The sequence below is a fragment of the Myotis myotis genome, unplaced genomic scaffold, assembly GCF_014108235.1.
Source record: "Myotis myotis isolate mMyoMyo1 unplaced genomic scaffold, mMyoMyo1.p scaffold_m19_p_22, whole genome shotgun sequence".
NCBI classification, from domain to species: domain Eukaryota; kingdom Metazoa; phylum Chordata; class Mammalia; order Chiroptera; family Vespertilionidae; genus Myotis; species Myotis myotis.
The window spans coordinates 323,109-345,857 of NW_023416327.1; the positions used below are offsets into that span (position 1 = coordinate 323,109).

Sequence of the window (22,749 nt, forward strand, 5' to 3'; positions counted from 1 at the left end):
ACCGTAACCTGTGTGTCGTTAAGCATTTAATTTCCAGACCCGCCCGTGTGGTGAGTGTAGGTCTCTGAGTCTGCAAGGCCGCCCGCAGGCCTCCCCTGAGCTGTCAGGTCAGCACGTGGCCCCTTTCGCCCACAGTCCAGACGCGAAGGAGGCATCAGGTGGGGTCTTATACACTGTGGCTCGTTTCCCCCGAATTTCTGTCTTGGGGGCTGTTGCCTTCCGGGGGTGGGGGGCGCAGGACGTCCATGAGCATTTGCTTCCGCTGAAGTAGCCGCGGGTCACGGACTCCCTGGTCCGGACAGTGGCCGTGTCGTTCATGACGAAGGTTGATCTCCAAGCAGCCGGGGAGGAGACGACCATGATCCCGTGGTCGCCGCTCCCCAGCTGTGATCGGGGGGAAGCGGACGGACCCCTCTGGGCCTCAGTTTCCCCGTCTGTGAAATGGGGATGATGGTCACAGGTTGCCGTGAAGATTAAATGAGTTGTTATGCGTAAGTGCTTGGAACTGAGCCTGGAACATGGAACCATCCTGTATGTGTCCGTTATTATGAAGAAACTGGGAAGCCCGGCCAGTGTGGCTCAGTGGTTGAGCGTCGACCTAGGAACCAGGTCAGGGTTTGATTCCCGGTCAGGGCACAGGCCCGGGTTGCGGCCTCCATCCCCAGTGGGGGGCGTGCAATGATTCTCTCTCATCACTGATGTCTCTCTCTCTCTCTCTCTCTCTCTCCCTTCCTCTCTCTAAAAATCAATAAAAAAAACATGTAAAAAACAAAAACAAATATGGAGCAAAAAATATTCATTCATAAACATGTTCAGGCCCTAACCGGTGTGGCTCAGTGGGTAGAGCGTCGGCCTGAGGACTGAAGGGTCCCAGGTTCGATTCCAGTCAAGGGCATGTACCTGGGTTGTGGGCACATCCCCAGTGGGGGGCGTGCAGGAGGCAGCTGGTCGATGTTTCTCTCTCATTGATGTTTCTGACTCTCTATCCCTCTCCCTCCCTCTCTGTAAAAAATCAATAAAATATATTTTTTCAAAAAAAGATGTTCAGACAAGTAGTCCTTGTCATAGTAAACTATTTTTTTATATATTTTTATTGATCTCAGAGAGGAAGGGAGAGGGACAGGGAGAGAAGCATCCATGATGAGAGAGAATCACGGACCGGCCGCCTCCTGCACGCCCCACACTGGGGATGGAGCCCGCCACCCGGGCCTGTGCCCTGACGGGGAATCGAACCCTGACCTCCTGGTTCCTAGGTCGACGCTCAGCCACGGAGCCACGCCGGCCGGGCTGTCGTAGTAAACTATTGACAAAAAAACAGGCGACTGTCTGACTGCGAGGGAATGACCGTCTATACTGCGGTGAACCCAGGCAGCAGGGTGGGAACTGTATTGTAATGAACTTAACTTTATCAGGAGGGGAAGATGGGAGGTTAACAAAAGCGGGCTCTCACCCACAGGCCGCGGCCCTCGGCCAGCACCACGGTGACAGCCAGCACCAGCCCTCGACGCCCCGGGACATTACGTCATGGCTTGCAGGGCCTTCCAACTCGAACCAGGAGTCGATTGCAAGCGCGGCTGTAACCTTCAGCACCCAATGGCCAGAGCTCACACATTCCTCCCCCTCTTCCCCCGCCCCAGCTCCGAGCCGGCCTCAGGGCTCAGCGGTGGTGAGTCTACGGCACAACTCACATAGTTCGCCAGTCTTCACCACGAAGAGCAGCGGCCGGGCCAGAGCATGCCGCTAAGGAGGTCCGTAAGTAAGGCCCATTTATAAAGACGAGGGAAGTCGTGCCCAGTCTGAGGCCCCCTCGCCCCAGCGCGACCCCAGCCCCACTCTAAAGGGACAGACGGCGCCCCTCCTAGGGGACGTGTTCCCCAAGTACAGTCTCTTTTCATATATATACACTGGAGGTCCGGTGCATGAAATTTGTGCACTGGGGAGTGTCGCTCAGCCCAGCCTGCACCCTCTCCAATCTGGGACCCCTCGGGGGATGTCCGGCTGCCGGTTTAGGCCCCTCAACCGGCAGTCGGACATCCCTCTCACAATCCGGGACTGCTGGCTCCCAACCACTCGCCTGCCTGCCTGATCCCCCCCTAACCACTCCCCTGCCAGCCTGATCGACACCTAACTGCTCCCCTGCCGGCCTGATCACCCCCAACCACTCCCCTGCCAGCCTGATCGACACCTAACTGCTCCCCTGCCGGCCTGATCACCCCCAACCACTCCCCTGCCAGCCTGATCGACGCCTAACTGCTCCCCTGCTGGCCTGATCACCCCCAACTGCCCTCCCTGGCCAGCCACCTCGTGGTGGTCATCTTGTGACCACATGGGGGCGGCCATCTTTGTGCGAGGGCGTGATGATCAATTTGCATATTACCTCTTTATTATATAAGACTAGAGGCCCGGTGCATGAATTTGTGCACAGGCGGGGTCCAGCCAGCCTGTCCCGACGGGGGCCCATCAGGGGTGGGGCCGGCCAGGGGGAGGAGCTGCAGGAGGGCTCCAGGGCTGGTCCAGCCTGTCTCACTCAGCCCTGATCGGCTGGACCCCAGCAGCAAGCTAACCTACAGGACAGAGCGTCTGCCCCCTGGTGGTCAGTGCACATTGTAGTGAGTGGTTGAGCGGCCTTAACATATCATTAGCATCTTACGCTTTGATTGGTTGAATGGACGACCGGACACTTAGCATATTAGGCTCTTACTACAGTGGGGCCTTGACTTACGAGTTTAATTCGTTCCGTGACGGAGCTCGTAACTCAAATCACTCGTATGTCAAATCAACAGTGAACGAGTGAGACACGTGATGCTGGGCCGATGGTGTGACGTTCACTGTGACGTTCGCTGCGCCGACTAGCGGTGGGGTATCTGAAGCTGCTCGTCACCCGAATTTTAACTTGCCACTCAAAGCAAAAAATTGGCCGAGAGACGGCTCGTATCTCAAAAACTCGTTCGTCGGGACACTCGTAGGTCAAGGCCCCACTGTGTATAGGATTTTTTTAAAAAATATATTTTATTGATTTTTTTACAAAGAGGAGCAGAAAGGGATAGAGAGTTAGAAACATCGACGAGAGAGAAACATCGATCAGCTGCCTCCTGCACACCCCCCACTGGGGATGTGCCCGCAACCAAGGTACATGCCCTTGGCCGGAATCGAACCCGGGACCTTTCAGTCTGCAGGCCGACGCTCTATCCGCTGAGCCACACCGGTTAGGACTATATAGGATATTTTTATTGATTTCAGAGAGGAAGGGAGAGGGAGAGAGAGAAACATCCATGATGAGAGAGGATCATGGATCAGCCGCCTCCTGCACGCCCCCCGCTGGGGATGGAGCCCACACCCCCGGCATGTGCCCTTGACTGGAATCGAACCCGGGACCCTTCAGTCCACAGGCCGACGCTCTATCCACTGAGCCACACCGGCCAGGGCTCGCACCGTACTTGAACAATGTGTTTTTATGGGTTTGAGAGAGTGAGGGAGGGAGAGGGAGAGGCAGAGGGGAGCATCGATGTGCGAGAGGAAGGCCTAGTGGTTGGCTCCCGTGTGCACCCTGAGCAGGACTACGGCTGAGCGCCCCATTTCCCTTCCCTACAGCTCAGCCTCTCCCCTCCCTGCACGGGCCTGGGCCTGGGCCTGGGCCTGGGCCTGGGCAGGCTGGGGTGCGGGTGGGGGCCGCTCACCCCCAGCTCTGCCTAAACCCGCGGTTCCGACCCTCACCTGCCTGTGGACAGTCCTGTGTGATGACAGTCATGGAACGGGCAGCCAGGGCCCCTCCCTCCGTCCGTTCTCACGCTGCCGTCCGTGGCTCCCCGGGGAGCACGGTTCTAAACTCGGGTGTGGGAACAAGGTGCCCTTCTCCATCCCTGTCCCCGCGTGCGGGCGGGAGCCGTGGCTGCGGGCACCGCGTCTGCAGCTCCCAGCCTGGGGCCAAGGTTTCCGGAGGCCCAGGAACCAGACCAGCTGGGGGATATTGGGGGGAGTGGGGAGTCGGTCCCTCCGGGGCCTCTTAGTCTTCCGTGGGCTCCACCCCAATCCCTGGACGGCTTCCGAGGACCCGCCGAGCCGGGCAGCCCCGTCTGGGGCACGGAGGCCTGGACTCGGCCTGCACCGCCCGGGGGATGGAGAGACACCCCATGTGGAGGCCACACCAGCCCGGGGGCGGCTGGGAGCACACGGGGTGGCCTGATATCAGTGACGCTGACATGAGGCTTGGGTGGGGAGGGGGTGGGGGAGGCTGGGGGGTGGAGATGGCCACAGCCTGGCCAGGCAGTCCCGTCCGGTCCACTGTGGGCCCGGGCTCGCTGCATACAGTTGGTGCTCAATAAGTGCACTGAAATACCGACTATTAGAAGCTGCCGTTTCAGGTCTAAAAATTGGCTGCCCGCCCTGGCCGGTGTGGCTCAGTGGATAGAGCGTTGGCTGGCGGACTGAAGGGTCCCGGGTTCGATTCCAGCCAAGGGCACGAGCCTGGGTTGCAGGCTCCATCCCTCATAGGGGGCGTGCAGGAGGCAGCCGATCCGTGATTCTCTCTCATCATGGATGTTTAGAGAGAGGGGAAAGGAGAGAGGGGGAGAGAGAATCATCAAGCCCTCCCTGCATTCACTGGTTGATGTGCCCCAAACGGGGACCGAACCGGCAACCCCAGAGCATCCAGACGATGCTCAGCCAGCCAGGCACCCGGCCAGGGCGGAAAACTCCTACTTCGCCCGGAGTTATCAGGGCCCCTGTGGCCAAGCAAACTGGGTTTAGAGGCGTCTGCACGGGGATCTCCGGTCACAAGCCACATCCACCGAAAGCCCACGGACGGACTCCACATAACGACACGGCCTCCTGGAAACTGCTCAGACGGCTGCAGACACCCCTCCCCTGATCTGGCTGGTTCTCCCGCGGACGACGTTCCCCAGCATCACGAACCACTTTAGGAATTCAATCCCAGCCCCGGCCGGGGAGCTCAGCTGGCCAGAGCACCACCCCGGGACGCGGAGGTTGCGGGTTCGATCCCTGCTCAGGGCACAGGTAAGAATCCACCCGTGAACGCATCAACACGTGGAACAACGAAGTCGATGCCTCCCTCTTTCCCTTCCTCTCTCTCTACGATCAAAAAAATTTAAAAAAAATAAATTCTAAGTGAAGATAAAACTAGAATCCTATTCACGTTTTTAGAAATAGCTTAATCATGGAACTGACAGGAAAAGGAAAGTTTAACTAAAACGGAACCACCACAGAAATGTTTAAGAAAGTCATTTTAGCCCTGGCCGGTGTGGCTCAGTGGATAGAGCATCGGCCCGTGGACGGAAGGGTCCCGGGTTCGAGTCTGGTCAAGGGCACGGACCTCGGTTGCAGGCTCCTCCCCAGCCCGGGCCCTGGTCAGGGCTCATGCAGGAGGCAACCCATCGATGTCTCTCTCACATCCATGTTTCTCTCTGTCTCTCCCTCTCTCCTCCTCTCTCCCTTATCTGAGGGGAGGTGCTGGAATGACCTTCCAATCCTATCGAATAAAAGGCTCATATGCAAATTGCCGAACGGCAGGACGACCGGTTGCTATGACGTGCACTGACCACCGGGGGCAGACGCTCAACACAGAAGCTGCCCCCTGGTGGTCAGTGCACTCCCACAGGGGGAGCGCCGCTCAGCCAGAAGCTGGGCTCACGGCTGGCGAGCGCAGCGGCGGTGGCAGAGCCTCTCTCACCTCCACGGCAGCGCTAAGGATGTCCGCCTGCCGGCTGAGGGACCCTCCCTCCCCCAAGTGCATGGATATCGTGCACCAGGCCTCTAGTTACCTTGGAACAGGAAGCTGACAGTCATCACGCAAAGAACAGCTGGGGGAGAGGGCGTCCGTCGGTGAGCGTGGAATTAGCCCGGGTTCCCACGTCAGATCTCCAACGTCAGAGGTCTGACTCCGACCTCAGCCCCGTAAGGAGCTGCTGACAGCGTCGCCACGGCGACTCGCTGCCGATGTGTCACTCAGCCAGCATCCTGAGTGGCACCGAGAATGTGGGCAGATGAGAGCTGAGCCAGAAACCAGCAGCGCGAGCGGGTTTTCGGGGGCAGCCCGCACTCGGCGCCCTCTCCAGACGCGGGGATCAGAGGGCCCGTGCCCGGCGTCAGCAAAACCTGGAGATGGGTGTGCTCTTAGGAAATGAGGTTTAACATCAGGGTGTGGGGGGTGTGCCAATCACGCTGACAAATCTAGATGCGCTTGCAGCCCTGGCCGGTGTGGCTCAGTGGATAGAGCGTCGGCCTGTGGACTGAAAGGTCCCGGGTTCGATTCCCGGTCAGGGCACAGGCCCGGGTGGCGGACTCAATCCCTCAGTAGGGGGCGTGCAGGAGGCAGCCGATCCGTGATTCTCTCTCATCACTGATGTGTGTCTCTCTCTCCCTCTCCCTTCCTCTCTGAAATCAATAAAAATGTAACAAAAACATAGAAAGCTAATTTGGCCGTTTACTCTGACTTGAGTTCATCCCAAAAGGGCGGCAGGGGGAGGGGGAGAACTCTGTGCTTGTAAGCACACGCACACACGCATGCACGCACACAGGAACACACACACATGCACACATGCGTGCGCACACAGGAAAACACACATGCACACGCGCACGCACACGCATGCACATGCACAGAGTCATGCTCACACAAAAACACAGAGCAAAACCTGCCAATTCCAAGAGGCAGGCGGGACGGATCATCTCCTCCAGCTGAAGGGAGGGGCTCCCAGCACCCCGGGAACCCACACCTGAGCAAACGCGCAACTTGCGGGAACACTGCTGCCTCCAGACACAGACACAGCCGTGCTGGGCACCGGGAGCCGTCGGGGAACAGAAATGGGGTCCAGCCAAGCCGTCGTGGCTGAGCCGCGACCTAGGAACCAGGAGGTCAGGGTTCGATTCCCGGTCAGGGCACAGGCCCCGCTGTGGCTCGATCCCCAGTGTGGGGGGTGCAGGACGCAGAAAGGCCCGCAGGCCGTGGGTCTGCGGCCTGGGCGCCCGTCAGCATCAGCAGGGAGGCCTGGAACCGCAGGCTGAGACACCCCAGTTTCTTTTCATTTTTTTAGTGCATTTTTTTAAAAATATATATATATATTTTATTGATTTCAGAGAGGAAGGGAGAGGGAGAGAGAAACATCCATGATGGGAGAGAACCATGGACCGGCTGCCTCCTGCACACCCCACACTGGGGTCCGAGCCCACAACTTGGGCCTGTGCCCCGACCGGGAATCGAACCCTGACCTCCTGGTGCCTAGGTCCCGCGGGGCTCAAGCTGGGCGGCCTGGCTCGACCCCGTTTCTATCCAACAGCCGGAGGGAGGGCCCAGGCCGCTGCTGACGCCGTGTGTCCAGGACCCGCGCCCGTAGCAGCTCCGCGTGTCTGCAAGCGGAGGAACCAGGCCTCGCTCCCCTGCGCTCCGTGCCCAGCACCCTGCCCGCACCCACGGGGCCCCGAGGAACACTTGCCGAATGAATGGCCGTTCGAAGCGCCGTTTCTCCGGCCACGGGATGACCTGCTGATGCGTACTCATCGTGGGCGTGCTGCGCACACAGGCACGTCAGAGTCACACGCGTGCCGGGCCCTGAGCTGGAGGGAGGGGCTGTCCGGTCACCTCTGGCCCAGTCACAGACCCGGCATCGCACTTTCCCCTCCACTATCCGGGTGGTCAAGCTGTGAGCCTTCTCCTGCCAGCAGAGCTGACCGCTCACGCACCCACATGACCCTAAAGCAGCGGTTCTCAACCTTCTGGCCCTTTAAACACAGCTCCTCATGTTGTGACCCAACCATAACATTATTTCCGTGGCTCCTTCATCGCTGTCATGTGGCTCCTGTGATGAATCGTCATGTAAACATCTGACATGCAGAATGGTCTTAGGCAACCCCTGTGAAAGAGTCATTCGACCGCCAAAGGGGTCGCGACCGACAGGGTGAGAACCGCTGTCCTAAAGCAAGCGCTCCAGCCCTGGCCGGTGTGGCTCAGTGGATAGAGCGTCGGCCTGCGGACTGAAGGGTCCCGGGTTCGATTCCCGGTCAAGGGCACAGGCCCGGGTTGCAGGCTCGATCCCCAGTAGGGGGCGTGCAGGAGGCGGCCGGTCCATGATGCTCTCTCCTCATGGATGTTTCTGTTTCTCTCTCCCTCTCCCTTCCTCTCTGAAATCAATGAAGATATTCTTTTTACAAAATAAAAATAAATAAATTTGCCTGGGAGAGATCGGCCGTATCTGTGTCCACAGGGAGGCCAGGCGCCCAGGGCGGCGAGGGGAGGGCCGCCTCCTCCCCCGGCCTTTCCCGGGCATCGCGCAGGCGGCTTTTCAAACCCGCTGCCTGACGGCGTGTTGCCATAGTCACAGTCATTCCCAAAAGCAGGTGTTTCGGTTAAAATTAGCTGTTTCAAAACTGCCAAATATTTGAGATCCCTGTGCCAGCTTTAAAAAAAAAAAGTGTTTATAAAACAACCAATCAGACAAAACTGATGTTCCCAGGACGGTAAAACCAGCTAGTTTCTGCAAAACATGGGCCTGGATTAGGGAAAAAACCGGGGTGGAGGTGAAGATAAAGGTAGGGAGAGAAACATATGTATGTATTCACTCACACATACATGTACACACACACACACACACACACACACACACACACACGTAATTTTTGTATTTCCTAACATCAACCCAGAATGAATAGAAAAAGGCAGGGCTGACGCCCTGGCCGGTGTGGCTCAGTGGATAGAGCATCCGCCTGCGGACTGAAGGGTCCCGGGTTCGATTCCCGGTCAAGGGCACACGCCCGGGTTGCGGGCTCGATCCCCGGCAGGGGGCGTGCGGGAGGCAGCCGGTCCATGGTTCTCTCTCATCATGGATGTCTCTCTCTCTCTCCCTCTTCCTTCCTCTCTAACCAATAAAAATATATATTTTTTAAAAAGGCCAAGCTTTAAACAGCCCGGGAAGACATGTCTGCTTAATACTAGCAAAGCCCTGCGTCTGGAAGCCTTGGTCCCGTTGACTTGGGGTGACTGTCATTAGTGAGGGCTTTTTCTTTTTAACATATATTTTTATTGATTTTATATTCAGAGGAAAGGAGCCTGCAACCCCGGGCACGTGGCCTTGACCGGGAATCGAACCCGGGACCCTTCAGTCCACAGGCCGACGCTCTATCCACTGAGCCACACCGGCCAGGGCAGTGGTGGCCTTTGTCCTGCAAGCTGAGCCATGACGGTTCCTGCTCCCGTGACCGTCCGAGGGCAGGTTTTCCACATCCCCCGTCAGGACGGTGCCCGTGGGGCCTGCGTACGGAGACGTGCCCTGGAGCCTCAGAAAAGCCTGCGAATTGATGTCAATGACATGAACCCTAGTGCGGTTTCATTTAAAATAAAAATAAATGAGGCCAGTGCGATTTTATTCCTGGGCCCAGCTACCTGCGCTGACCTTATTAAACCCAGCGAAGTAGGTCTGAGCTGCTCCTCTGTAAAGACGAGGGCCGTGGCCCTGGCCGGTGTGGCTCAGTGGGTAGAGCGTCAACCTGTGGACCAAAGGGTCCCGGGTTCGATTCCGGTCAAGGGCATGTACCTCGGTTGCGGGCACATCCCCAGTGGGGGGTGTGCAGGAGGCAGCTGATCGATGTCTCTCTCCCATCGATGTTTCTAACTCTCTATCCCTCTCCCTTCCTCTCTGTGAAAAATCAATAAAATATATTTTTAAAAAAGACCAGGGCTGTTTTACAAACAAGTTGAGCAACCTGGGGCTGTGGGACAGCGTGACGCTGGCAAAGGCCTGTGTCCAAGCCCCGAGCCGGGCCAGGGCGGGCACAGGGCTGGGAGAGATCGGCAGTGTCTGTGTCCACACACAGGTCCCTCACGCTGTCCCCCGAACGCTTCTGGGAAAACAGGCCAGCAGAATTCACTTCGAGTCACCTGCTGGAGGAGGAACCCTGGCTGGTATGGCTCGGTGGATAGAGCGTCGGCCTGCGGACTGAAGGGTCCCGGGTTCGATTCCGGTCAAGGGCATGTACCTGGGTTGCGGGCACATCCCCAGTGGGGGGCGTGCAGGAGGCAGCTGATCGATGTTTCTCTCCCATCGATGTTTCTAACTCTCTATCCCTCTCCCTTCCTCTCTGTAAAAAAAATCAATAAAATAAAGGAACCCTGAACTTGATCTTAGAGACAGAGGGGGAAGAGGTGAAGAGGCCGCCATGGGAAGTGAAAGACTTCAGGGGAGGTTTTGAAATGTTACAAGTCAACACCTTAAATACAAGTAAATGTTAACAGCAGCTACTGCTTAACCAGGAGGGAAAAAAGTGCCCTAGCCGGTGTGGCTCAGTGGGTAGAGCGTCAACCTGTGGACCAAAGGGTCCCGGGTTCGATTCCGGTCAAGGGCATGTACCTTGGTTGCGGGCACATCCCCGGTGGGGAGTGTGCAGGAGGCAGCTGATCGATGTTTCTCTCTCATCGATGTTTCTAACTCTCTATCCCTCTCCCTTCCTCTCTGTAAAAAAAATCAATAAATATACTTTTTAAAAAAATAAAGACAGCCACTCTCAGTGCATGCGGCTGTCCGTTCCTCCTCGCATATTCGGTGAGAAGTCTTCCTTCTCAGATCTGTGGGAACCGCAAGGCTTTAGGCCGCACAACCCACCCCAAGGAATAGGGCACCTGAGCAAAGGCAAAGCTCGCCGCAGCTTCTCTGCCCAGCGCGAGCTGGACGGCATCCGTTGTACGTCCGTGAAAAAAATAAAAATTGTCCAAAACGTCTCTAGCTTCAGCAACACCACCCGCTCCTCGCCCCGTCCTTTTTCTGAAAACGTCTGCAGCAGCGAAAGCTACCTTCCCGTAACCCCAAACTTTCAGTTAACAAAGCGTTCTTCCAACACACAACCCACCAGAGCCTGTCGTACAAGATCAAGGTCACAGCCATAACCCTTTGGCCCGCAATCGCGCTGGGATTCTAGGAAGTTCTTAACACTTGGCCGAATGCCGGTCCCGCCACTAAAAAAAAAATCTAGAACCCTTGCCCTGGCCAGTGTGGCTCGGTGGATAAAGCATCAGCCTGTGGACTGAAGGGTCCCGGGTTCGATTCCGGTCAAGGGCACAGGCCCGGGTTGTAGGCTCCATCCCCAGTGGGGGGCGTGCAGGAGGCGGCCGATCCATGATTCTCTCTCACCATGGGTGTTTCTCTCTCTCTCTCTCCCTTCTTCTCTGAAACCAATAAAAATATATTTTAGCCCTGGCCGGTGCTGCTCAGTGGATAGAGCGTCGGCCTGCGGACTGAAGGGTCCCAGGTTCGATTCCGGCCAAGGGCACATGCCCGGGCTGTGGGCTCGATCCCCAATGGGGGGGCGTGCTGGAGGCGGCCGATGCATGAATCTCTCTCATCATGGATGTTTCTACCTCTCTCTCCCCCCTTCCTTCCTTTCTGAAATCAATAAAAATATATTTTAAAAATATATAAAGGGTGTCCCAAAATTCACGCAAGATTTTAATTTTGCGTGAGCATTAACAAAAACAGAAGCCTAATTTTACTTGGTTGATTGAATCAGATTCTAGTATCTGCTGCCCTTGGATGCCAATCCCTTCCATTGGATCAGCATCCCCAAGGACCAATGATGGCCCAGGAGCAGGGGCAAGGGAGACCCATGAAGACCGCGGCTTTGCGTCTGTGCCAGCAAAGCCGGGGAGGCCATGGACCCGATGTGCTATTCCACACATAACCCTAGACTGTCTTCTTTATGAATCAATAAAAAATCTACAATTTTTAATTACAAACCTGTGTTTTCTCTCAAAATTACTTCTTGCGTGAATTCTGGGACACCCTTTATCTATTTTTTTAAAAATCTAGAACCTTCTGAAATGGTGAGTAGCCGGACCTGAACAGACCTGACCCCATTAAAGAGGCGACAGGCCCGCAGCTGAGGGACAGCTGACTGCACAGAACGGCCGGGACTCATCGCGGAGAGACAGGCCGAGAACATCTGGGCGAGACTTGCCCTCCCCGAGTTCAAGGCTGCTGGGGAAGGAGCCGGAGGGAGAGGTAGGCAGGGCCGCGGGCGGGGAACAGGGGGCCCCCTCCCCGGAGGCCTGCTCCGTCCCCCGCACCCAGCAGCGCGCCTGCCACCTCGCAGTGGCCGCCCGCGCACAAGGACCGCCCAGAGCCGTCTGAGAAACATAACACTTTAATAGATGAAATAAATACTCCAGTACATGCAAGGTACAAACTTGACATTGGAGGGGAGGCGGAGAATCACTCTAGTGTCAATCAGAAAAATAAAACACGCTCACAGGAGCTCCCCCCGACCCCCTACATTTGCACATCACCTGGCGAGCTCAGACTCTCTCCACACCAAGTCGACGCCTCATCCAACTGAGAAAAAAAAAAATCAACAACATATAAAAAAAAAGGGGGGGGGGGGGGATAGCTACATCCATGTCTAAGGAGTGCGAACTGAGGTAACCTTTCTTTTCATCAGGAAACAAAACAAAACAAAAAAAAAAGGACCAAAAAAAGAAATGAACTCATGACCTCCTTCCTGCCCAATGAACTAATCAGGTTTGGGTGAAGGACTCCCGGAGAGGAGCTGGGGGTGCGGTGGGGGACCCCTGCCAGGGCAGCCAGCACCCCCTCTCCCCGTATCTCCACATCCCTGCAGCGTGGGCTGCTGGGCTCTGGGGGGCCCCAGGTGCGTGCGCGTAAAAATAAATCAGATGCGCGGCTCTGGCTTCTGGAAGATTCCTCGGGAGCATCTAACATGGAGGGGAAGGTGGGGGGGGGTGTGGGGGGAGCTTCACCTACGATTTCTTTGGTATAAATTGAGAGGGGCAGACGATAAGCATCTTCCTTTATTCCAGGGGGCGGGGAGGGGGGGGAGGGGGTGGGGAGGGGGGGGGTGGGGGGTGCTAATTCACAGAATTGGAATTCACTGGCGGTAAAGTCCTGGGCGAAGACCTCTCCCTCAAAGCCTGAGACAGCAGCGCGCACCCCTCGGCCACGGCGCAGGCCGAGTGCCGCAGCCGCTCCCGGTGGTCCGTCATCTTGGCGCCGCCTTCGGGGTGCAGCGCCAGATCCCTGAGGCACTGGGTCAGCAGCACGCAGGCCGACACCACGCTCATGGCGCCGCCCAGGATGGCCGTCTGCACCGCCTTGCCCTCGGCGCTCAGGGCGGCGGCGCGCCCCAGGAACTGCGGCTCCGTGGCGAAGCCCACGAGCGCGCCCACCGCCTGCGCCAGGGGCCCGCAGAAGAGCGCGCAGCGGCCGCGGGCCAGCTCGCTGGGCGCCGCCTTGACCTCGCGCACGCAGGCCAGCAGCGCCGACGCGCTCGTGCTCATGCACTTGACGCCCAGCTTGAACTGCTCGCGCGCGAAGCGGTCCCGCGACCGGTCGCTGGCCAGGGCGCACGCGTCCGTCAGGAACTTGAGGTTGCGCGACAGGCCCTGCGACACCTCGAGCAGCAGCTGCGGGGTCAGGTCGGCCAGCGGTGTGGCGCGCAGCGTGGCGCAGCCCTGCTCCACCTCGTGCCGGCAGCGCGTCACCCGGTAACGGTCCACCAGCCCCGGTTGCGCGGGCTGGGCCCCCGGCGTGGCCACGGCCGCCAGGTAGGCCGCGTGCGCCGAGCACTCGGTCAGCGACACCACCAGGTCGCCCAGCTCCTGCAGGCTGTCCCCCGCCTCGCCGAAGCGGCCCATGTTCAGCTGGCTCTGCACGTCGTGGGTGAGGATGGACAGCCCCTTGGTGCGCGCGATGATGGTGTCCCGGCACTGCTCGAAGGACTCTGCGGCGGCGCCGGCACCGACGGCAGCGGAGGAGGAGGAGGAGGAAGAGGAGGAGGAAGAGGAGGAGGCCAGGCCGTCGAAGAGCACGGGCCGGGCCTCGCTGGACAGCAGGAGCAGGTCGGCCACCAGCTGCATCTTGCCCTTGCACTGGTCACACACGGCCACCAGCCGTTTCCGCGGCTGTGAGCTGGTCCCCCCGACGGCGCCGCTCGTAGGAGCCGGAGAAGCCGCCGCCTCGCCGCTGGGCTTCCCCGCGCTGCCGCTAGCCATGGCGCCCGGGGGGCACTGGCATGCCGCTGGGGACCCCGCTACCGCCGCCGCTGCCGCTGTCCCTGCCGCCGCCCGCGCGGCCGTCGCGACTCAGCTGGCCGGGGCCGCGGTGCCGTCCCCGCACCATCATGCCATCCACCGCCGCGGGCGGAGGGCGCGGGCCGGCGGCGGCGGGGGCGCGGGGCGGGCCCACGGGCTGGGGGACGCAGGAGGCTCTTCCAGGCGCGGGATGGGGCTGCGGCGTTGGGCCTCCGGCCTCCGGGAGGACGTGCAGGAACCATGAACCGGGCGCCGCCAACTCACAGCGCACGCTCCTCGGGGCCGGGCTGCCAGGAAAGTCCCTTCGCCGGGGCCGCCGCCGCCGCCGCCGCCTTCCTGGGCATGGCCCGGCCCAGCCGCCGGAGCGGGCGGGCGGGAGGGGAAGCTGGGAGTTGTCCTTCCTTCCTTCCTTCCTTTCTTTGAAATCCAAATCCCTTCCTCGGGGAGGAGACGGGCGCGCGGCGGGCCCCGGGCGGCTCAGCTGTCAGCCTCCGCGGCTCGGCGGTGCACGTGGGCTCCGGGAGCCGCGACCCCGCGCGGCGGCACGTCCCCGCGACGGTGGCCCGGCCTGGCGCTGGGGGGACGCGCGGCCTCCGCGGCGCATCTCCCGTCCCCCCGGGTCTCGGGAAGCGGCCCGGCGGCGGCGGGGGCCGAGGGTGTGGCCGGTGTGGCCGAGTCAGTCGGGGGGCAGCTGCACGGATGAGCACGGAGGCCGCCCGCTCGCGTTCCGTTCGTCCGTCCGCCCGCCACGCCACGCCCGGCGGCCCTTCCCGCCTCGCGACTCACAGCGCGCGGCCCGGCGCCCGGGCGGCACGCCCTCCGGCCCCGCGCCCCGCAGCTGGCGACCGTGGGCGCGAGTCCATGCCCGGCGCGTCCTCTCCGCGGGCCCTGCGCATCGGACGGGGCGTCCTCGGCGCGCGCGTGTCCCCGGCGGCGGCGGTGGCCAAACTCACAAGGTCCCCGCGGTGCGGCGGCCACCCGCCCGGGCCCCGGCTTCTGCCATTTTTTGCCAAACCTCCAACTTCCGAGCGAGCCGGGGAGACGGGAAGGAAGGGCGGGGGCCGCGAGGCGCGGGGGGACGCCGCCTCCTCCCCGCTCGGCACCTCGGAGCGCGCGGTCTTGGGCGCGCCGCCCGCCCGATCGCCGGCCGCCGGAGGCTCCCCTGGTCCCGGCCGGCCTCGCCCCCGCCGCCGCCTCGGCCGCCGCCTCCCGGGAGCCTATAGAAAGCTTTTGTGTGGCGTCACCGCCTTTCGTTTAAATCCCGCTTCCTCCTCTCGCCTGCCCCCGCCCCCTCGCCGCTGCCGGATGCTTGCGCGATGCGCTGCTCCTCCCCCGGGAAGCGGGCGGCCGCGGGCGGACGCCACCGCCCATCTCGGAGGGAGGCCGGCGCCGGGGCCGGGGCCGGCCGGGGGGTCCCGGGCCTTCCCCGCTGTCCCGGGGAGGGAGGCCGGGACGGAGGCCGCGGGGCCGGGGCTCTGCGCTGCGCGCGATCGGGGGAGTCGGGGCGCCGCCGCCGCCGCCGGTTGGCCTTACGTAAGCGCTCGGCCGGGCTGGGGCCCCGCGCGCCGTCCCCGCCCTGGGAGCCGGTCTCAGCGGTGACCTGTTTTCTGGAGCAGCGGGAGGAGGGCCGGGTGCCATCCCCTGTGACTTGCGGGGGCCGGTCCCCGCGCTTGGCGGGACCTCGTCCGGCTTTCCAAGCGCCCCCTCCCCCGCACCACCCCCCCCCCAGTCCTTTATGTGGCTGCTCCTCTCCCGGGGCGGGATCTGAGGGGTGAGCGGGGCGAGGAGGCGGGGGCGCACCGGACGCGGAGGCCCAGGAGCGCGACCGGGTCGCCGTGGAACTCTGCGTCTCTTGGGCACCTAGCACGCGGGCTCTGCGTGCCCCTCCCCGGGGGCACGCTCTCCCGGGCGCGAGCTCTCCCTCCTCCCCTCCCTCCCGCCCTCCCGCCCAGGACCCGGTTTCTGATCTGACTGCAGAGTCCTTGGCTCTGAGCTGGCCCGGTCAGCGTGCGCCACGGCTGGCTGGTGCACTTTGCCCTCCCGTGACCTCCGGGGCTCGGCCGCATTATGGGGTGACCGAGGCCAAGCCCCTTTTCTCCTAGGAAAACTGCTGCTCGGTGCCTGGCATGCCTTCCCCGGGGTCAGGAGGGTGGCGCCCGGCCAGGCGAGGAGCCCACCCCACCTCTTCTCAGACCGTGTTTTCTAGAAAGTGGTTGAAGCGCCTGGGCTTTCCGCCCAGCCAAGGGCCCCACCTCCGGGGCCTGAAACCAGCGGGCCCACACGCTGACTGGGTGTGGGCAGCCCCGGTCATGTTTGTTCCTCCCTGCCCTTCTAGGGTCTGGAGTCACCCTTTCAGCCAGTTGCCATCTATATATATAAAAGCCTAACCCACCAAGCCACAGGTAGACCAGCCCCAGTGCCTCTCACAGCCAACCTCCCCTGACCCCTCCCCCAACCCCCTCCCACCCCCAGCAACCTCCCTCCGCCCTGATCGGAACCCCCCCCCACCCTGTGCACGAATTTGTGCACCGGGCCCCTAGTTGTTACATATAAGGAGGATGACTTTGCAATTTATCTTCCAAACTGAAACACCCTGAGCCCTGCTGTTAATAAGCTAACCCGGAGCAGCAGATGCAAAGCCCGAAGTCACCGACTTGCAAAGTCTGCTCCGCTACCGTCCAGACCCTGGCTGAGCCTTTGGGGTGTGCAAACCAAGGCTGATAAAACACTGTTTTTTGAATGGGCAGCTGATCTTATTTCGGTGCAGGGGGAGGCGAGGGGGGGGGGAACAGCTGATACACCAAACTCTTCCCATGGCTGCCCAGGAGTCCCACCTTGGTCCTATCTAGGCCCAAAAACGCCCTGAGGAAGAAGTCAAACCCGTCCCTCCGTGAAACTGCATTGGAATTTAGGGATTCCCCTCCTGCCCCCCCCCCCCCCCCCACGCAAAGCCACCGATGCCCCAGGGTCCTATTTATTTTCCTTTCCTTCTATGTTTGCAACCTGTTCTGTTCTTGCTGGAGAACTCCTGCCCCAACAATGAGCTGTGTCACTCAGACTGCCCCACTGTATTCAGTGATGTTTGGTTGAACATTAAAATTTTTCTAAAATATATCTTTATTAACTTCAGAGAAGAAGGGAGAGGGAAAGAGAGACAGAAACATCAATAATGAGAGAGAATCACCCACTGGCCGCCTCCTGCACGTCCCCCACTGGGGACCAAGCCCGCACGAAGGCGTGTGCCCTTGACCGGAATCGAACCTGGGACCTTCAGTCCGCAGGCCGACGCTCTATCCTTCCAGCCAAATCAGTTAGGACTCAACATTAAAATGCTGAGCCCGGCCATGTAACTCAGTGTCTACCTGGGAACCAGGAGGTCACGGTTCGATTCCCGCTCAGGGCACACGCCCGGGTTGCGGGCTCCATCCCCGGTGGGGGGCGTGCAGGAGGCGGCCGATCCAGGATTCTCTCTCATCATGGATGTTTCTCTCTCTCCCCCTCTCTGAAATCAATCAAAAGATATTGTTAAGAATTTGACAGCATTGCTTTCTCGGTCCTCCCTGCTTCACTTCTCAGAGCAACTCCCGGACTGATCCTCCCTTTACTTTCTGCCACCGGCCGTTCACGCCACAGACTGGGCACCTGCCATGTGCCAGGCCCTGGACCAGGCACATAAGAAATACCAGGCTCTCCCCCTTCTGGGGAGTCAAGTTCAGAGAGGGCAACAGACTCGCAAGAATCACACCAGCGAGGAACGCCAGTCTCAGCATTGCAACAGTGAGCGCGTGGCGTCTAGGACCTACAGCAGAGATAAGGCAGCTCACCGTCCAGTCCCCTGGCGACGCGGCAGGGTCACGTGACCCATTCTGACCCAAGAGATCAGGTGGGATGAGGTGATGGGCGGCCTGGGATTCTCAGTGCCCCCCCCCCCCCCCCCTTCCTCCCCCAGGCCCTGTGTTCTGGATGCTTCTGCTGAAAGGTGTGGAGCAGACCTTTTGACCTGCGTTGGACGTGAAATGTAGTGAAAGGTAAACTCAGTGTTAAGCCACTAAGATCTGAGGGTCATTGCTGTAGCATTTAAAAAGAAAAAAGAATATATATATATATATATATATATAATTGATTTCAGAGAGGAAGGGAGAGGGAGAGAAGGATAGAAACATCAATGATGAGAATCATTGATTGGTTGCCTCCTGCACGCCCCACCCTGGGGATCAAGCCCGCAACCCAGGCAGGTGCCCTTGCCCGGAATCAAACCCAGGACCCTTCAGTCTGCAGGCCGGCGCTCTATCTACTGAGCCAAACCAGCCAGGGCTTAAATATATTTGTATTGATTTCAGAGAGGACGGGAGAGGGAGAGTTAGAAACATCAATGAGAGAGAAACATGGATCAGCTGCCTCCTGCACGCCCCCTACGGAGGATGTGCCCGCAACCAAGGTACACGCCCTTGACCGGAATCGAACCTGGGACCCTTCAGTTCGCAGGCCGATGCTCTATCCACTGAGCTAAGCCAGTCAGGGCTCAGGCCGTCTTCCTCACACACATCCAAGCATCCAGTGTTGTCATCTTCTTTCGGTCTCTGGAAAACTGGCATCTCCCCTCCCTTTTCCCCGATGCCCACGGGGGATGAAAGAGAGTCTGACATGCAGGGCCAGGGCTCATGGGAGCAGGGCTCATGTGTGACAGACAGGTCACGCCTTACCCAGCATGCCCTCCCGCCCTGCAGTGTGCTGGGTTCCCATACGGTAAGAACAGGTGGGCGGCAACCCCTGATCCTCCCCACCCACCCCCCTCCCCTCTGTGCTGTCTCTCTGTTCACCTGAAGCTCAGTGGGCGAGGAGGCCTGCGTGCAGGGCCAGCTCTACCATGGCAGGCACCCTGAGCATTCAGTCCTAAGATCTGGGAGACCTAGGATTCCCCCCAATCCAGCTTTCTAGAGAGCCTTGCATGGAGGTGAAGCTTGCTTTCACAGGAAAATTCTCCACCCCATTTCCCTACTGGCTAAGGAACTTCGTATGTATTTTCCATTTTGGAGAATTCTATAAGGGAGAGAATTTTCATGGCAATGGCAGTATTATAGGTCATTTGAATTAAGTGTATCGTTCTGAGCATTTCAGTTGAAATTAGACTTTTTAAAAATATATACTTTCATTGATTTCAGAGAGGAAGGGAGAGGGAGCGAGAGAGAGAAACATCAATGATGAGAGAGGATCATGGATCGCTTTCCTCCTGCACGGCCCCCACCGGGGATCAAGCCTGCAGCCTGGGCCTGTGCACTTGACCGGAATCGAACCCGGGACCCTTTGGTCCACAGGCCGACACTCTATCCACTGAGCCACACTGGCCAGGGCTGAAATTAGACTTTTTTCTTCTATCTTGCTGAAGAGAACAATATCAATCAATATTTTGGAGGCATCAGTGTGTTTATGTGCCTCTCTACATTTTAAAATACAGCGGATTTGAAATACCACTGCATAGGGTTCCCTCTTATTTAAAACATGGATATTATCCTATACTAGAGGCCCGGTGCACAAAAATTTGTACACTTGTTGGGGGGGGCGGGTCCCTCAGCCTGGCCAGTGCCCTCTCGCAGTCTGGGACCCCTGCTAGTTTAGGCCCGGTCCCTGGGGAATTGGGCCTAAGCTGGCAATCAGACATCCCTCTGGCAGCCCGGGAGCCCTCGGGGGATGTCCACTTGCAAGCAGGGAGCAGGCCTAGCTGCAGTCGGACATCCTTAGTGCTGCTGAGGAGGCAGAAGAAGCTCCCACCACCACCGCTGTACTGGCAGCCGTCAGCCTGGCTTGTGGCTGAGCAGAGCTCCCCCTGTGGGAGCGCACTGACCACCAGGGGGCAGCTCCTGCATTGAGCATCTGCCCCCTGGTGGTCAGTGTGTGTCATAGTGACCAGTCATTCCCAGTCTTTCTGCTGTTAGGGTTAGTTTGCATATTACCCTTTTACTATATAGGATAGAGGCCTGGTGCACGGGTGGGGGCCGGCTGGTTTGCTCTGCAGGGTGTCCTGGATCAGGATGGGGGTCCCGCTGGGGTGCCTGGCCAGCCTGGGTGAGGGGCTGATGGCTGTTTGCAGGGTGGTCACACCCCCTTCAGGGTGGGGGTCCCCACTGGGGTGACTGGCCAGCCTGGGTGAGAGGCTGATGGCTGCTTTCAGGCTGGCCACACCCTCTTCAGGGTGGGGGTCCCCCCTGGGGTGCCTGGCCAGTCTGGGTGAGGGGCTGAGGGCCGTTTTCAGGCTGGTCACACCCCCTTCAGGGTGGGGGGTCCCCACTGGGGTGCCTGGCCAGTCTGGGTGAGGGGCTGAGGGCCGTTTTCAGGCTGGCCAAGCCCCCCAGCGATGGAAGCTTCTAGCCTCTCCTTTTTTTCTTTTATTCTGGGATTTATTTACCTTCTATAATTGAAACTTTGTTGCCTTCAGTGCAGCTAAGAGCCAGCTCCTGCTCACTCTAGCTCTGTGGCCATGGCCGGCTGAAAGCAGGTATCTGGGGTTTATTTATCTTCTATAATTGAAACTTTGTTGCTTTGAGTGGAGCTCAGAGCCGCCGCAGCAGCCGGGAAGCTTGGCTTCCTCCATCATTGGGGCAACCAAGCCTCCTGCTCACTTCAGCTCCGTGGCTGCCGGCCACCATCTTGAGTGGGTTAATTTGCATATAGTTGCTCTGATTGGCTGGTGGGCATGGCTTAAGGCGTAGTGAAGGTACGGTCAATTTGCATGTTTGTCTTTTATTAGTGTAGGTAATAAAAGGCTAATATACAAATCAACCGAATGGCGGAACGACTGGTCGCTATGACGCACACTGACCACCAGGGAGCAGACGCTTAACACAGGAGCTGCCCCCCTGGTGGTCAGTGCGCTCCCACAGGGAGAGTGACGCTCAGCCAGAAGCCGGGCTCCTAAGCCATCAGTCGGACATCCCCCGAGGGCTCCTGGGCTGCTAAAGGGCTCAGGCTGGGGTCAGGGAACCCCCTCCGCACCCCCCCCACCCCAGTGCATGAATGTCATGCACTGGACCTGTACTTATCACCATATTATCCCTTCAGGTCCTGGCCTCCTGTGATCTGGGTATTGCTTATCTCCTCTGCGAGTCTGTAAGCTCTTCAGGGCAGGCACCTTGTTGTAGTCACCTTTCCATCCGGGCCTCAGCTGGGTCTTGGTTGTCAGTAGGCCCTTATTAAATAAACTAGAGGCCGGGTGCATGACATCCGTTCTTGGGGGGGGTGTCCCTCAGCCTGGCTTACACCCTCTCCAATCTGGGACCCCTCAGGGGAGGTCCGACTGCTGGTTTAGGCCCGATCCCTGTGCAGACATCCCTCTCGCAATCCAGGACCACTGGCTCCTAACCACTCACCTGCTTGCCTGCCTCGCGCCCAACTGCCCTCCCCTGCAGGCCTGGTCGCCCCCAACGGCGCCCTCCCCTGCCAGCCTGGTCGTCCCCATCTGGCCTCCCTTGCAGGCCAGTTCGCCCCCAACTGCCCTCCCCTGCCAGCCTGATCTCACCCCCAATGGCCTCTGCTTCAGCCCCCACCACCATGGCTTTGTCCGGAAGGAAGTTGGATGTCTGGAAGATGGCCGGATGACCTGGTCTAATTAGCATATTACCTTTTTATTAGTATAGATTCTCGGAGAGTTGAACTGAGTCAAGTTCCAAATGCCAAAACGGTAAAAATGCAATCAATCCAGATGTTTTCCCATCAGTGGGTTCTAAGATGAATCTCCTCCTTGGGCAAAAGTCAGCAGCCCTGGAATGTTGTATACAATCCCAGCAATTTCTCCAAATCACCAAGTGCCTTTTTTTTCTGGCTACCTGGGACTCCCAGCACTTCGGCCCCTGCGTTTGGCAGCTGGCAGAATGAATGAACAGGGCCACCCCTCCCAGCGGAGCACGTGATCGGCCACAGCTGTGCGTGTTTTTTAGCATGACGGCACCAGGACAGGGCTCTGAGCCACTGGGTGGAGCAGTTCGCCCTGGGGAGAAAGCTTGTGACATTTCCCTTATGATTTAAAAAAAGAAAAGAGGAAAAAAAAAACACCTCTCTTCCTTATGAGTTGTTCTGCTCAAGGTCAGTAGAGAATGTTGCCCCAGCCCTGGCCGGTGTGGCTCAGTGGATAGAGCGTCGGCCTGCGGACTGAAGGGTCCCAGGTTCGATTCCGGTCAAGGGCATGTACCTTGGCTGCGGACACATCCCCAGTGTGGGGTGTGCAGGAGGCGGCTGATGGATGTTTCTCCCTCATTGATGTTTCAAATTCTCTATCCCGCTCCCTTCCTCTCTGTAAAAAAAAATATATATATATGTATTTTAAAGGAAGAAAATGTCATAGTGTGTGCACATATAGATGAATGCGTGAATACGTACAATATCAGCCACCGCTACAGGGAGAGACGTGAAGCTGCAATTTTTCCAGAGAGCAAAGGTGAGGCCGACATTGCCCGCTGGTTGCCGTCACCATCCACTTCCTCTCGTCCCTGGATAACAGAACCCCAATTTTATTTGGGGTGCAGGTGCATCCAGCGCGAAGACGGCTCCCCAGCCCACCTCGAGGGCCAGGCTCCAGCCGCCGGGATGTAAACACAGTGGCGGTGGAATGTCCGCGCAGGCTGCTTGACGCAAGCTGATTCCACGGGAAGGTTTGTTCCTTTCGGCCTTCCTCCCCCTCCCTCTGCATGGCTGTCTGCTTGAGGGCTGGAGCGCCG

At 59.0% G+C, this 22,749-nt stretch overlaps 1 protein-coding gene and 1 non-coding gene across 2 annotated transcripts; one reads left to right on the plus strand and one right to left on the minus strand.

The window, feature by feature from the left end:
• Nucleotides 1-6,201: 6,201 nt before the first annotated feature.
• On the plus strand, nucleotides 6,202-6,280 carry TRNAH-GUG. The gene has a single exon. It is a non-coding gene; the product is annotated as a tRNA-His (tRNA).
• A 6,548-nt stretch (nucleotides 6,281-12,828) lies between these two features.
• TLNRD1 (talin rod domain containing 1) lies at nucleotides 12,829-14,465 on the minus strand. The gene has a single exon (XM_036355454.1). The coding sequence runs from the start codon at nucleotides 14,000-14,002 to the stop codon at nucleotides 12,860-12,862; it is 1,143 nt and encodes a 380-aa protein (XP_036211347.1). The 5' UTR covers nucleotides 14,003-14,465; the 3' UTR covers nucleotides 12,829-12,859.
• Nucleotides 14,466-22,749: the final 8,284 nt, after the last annotated feature.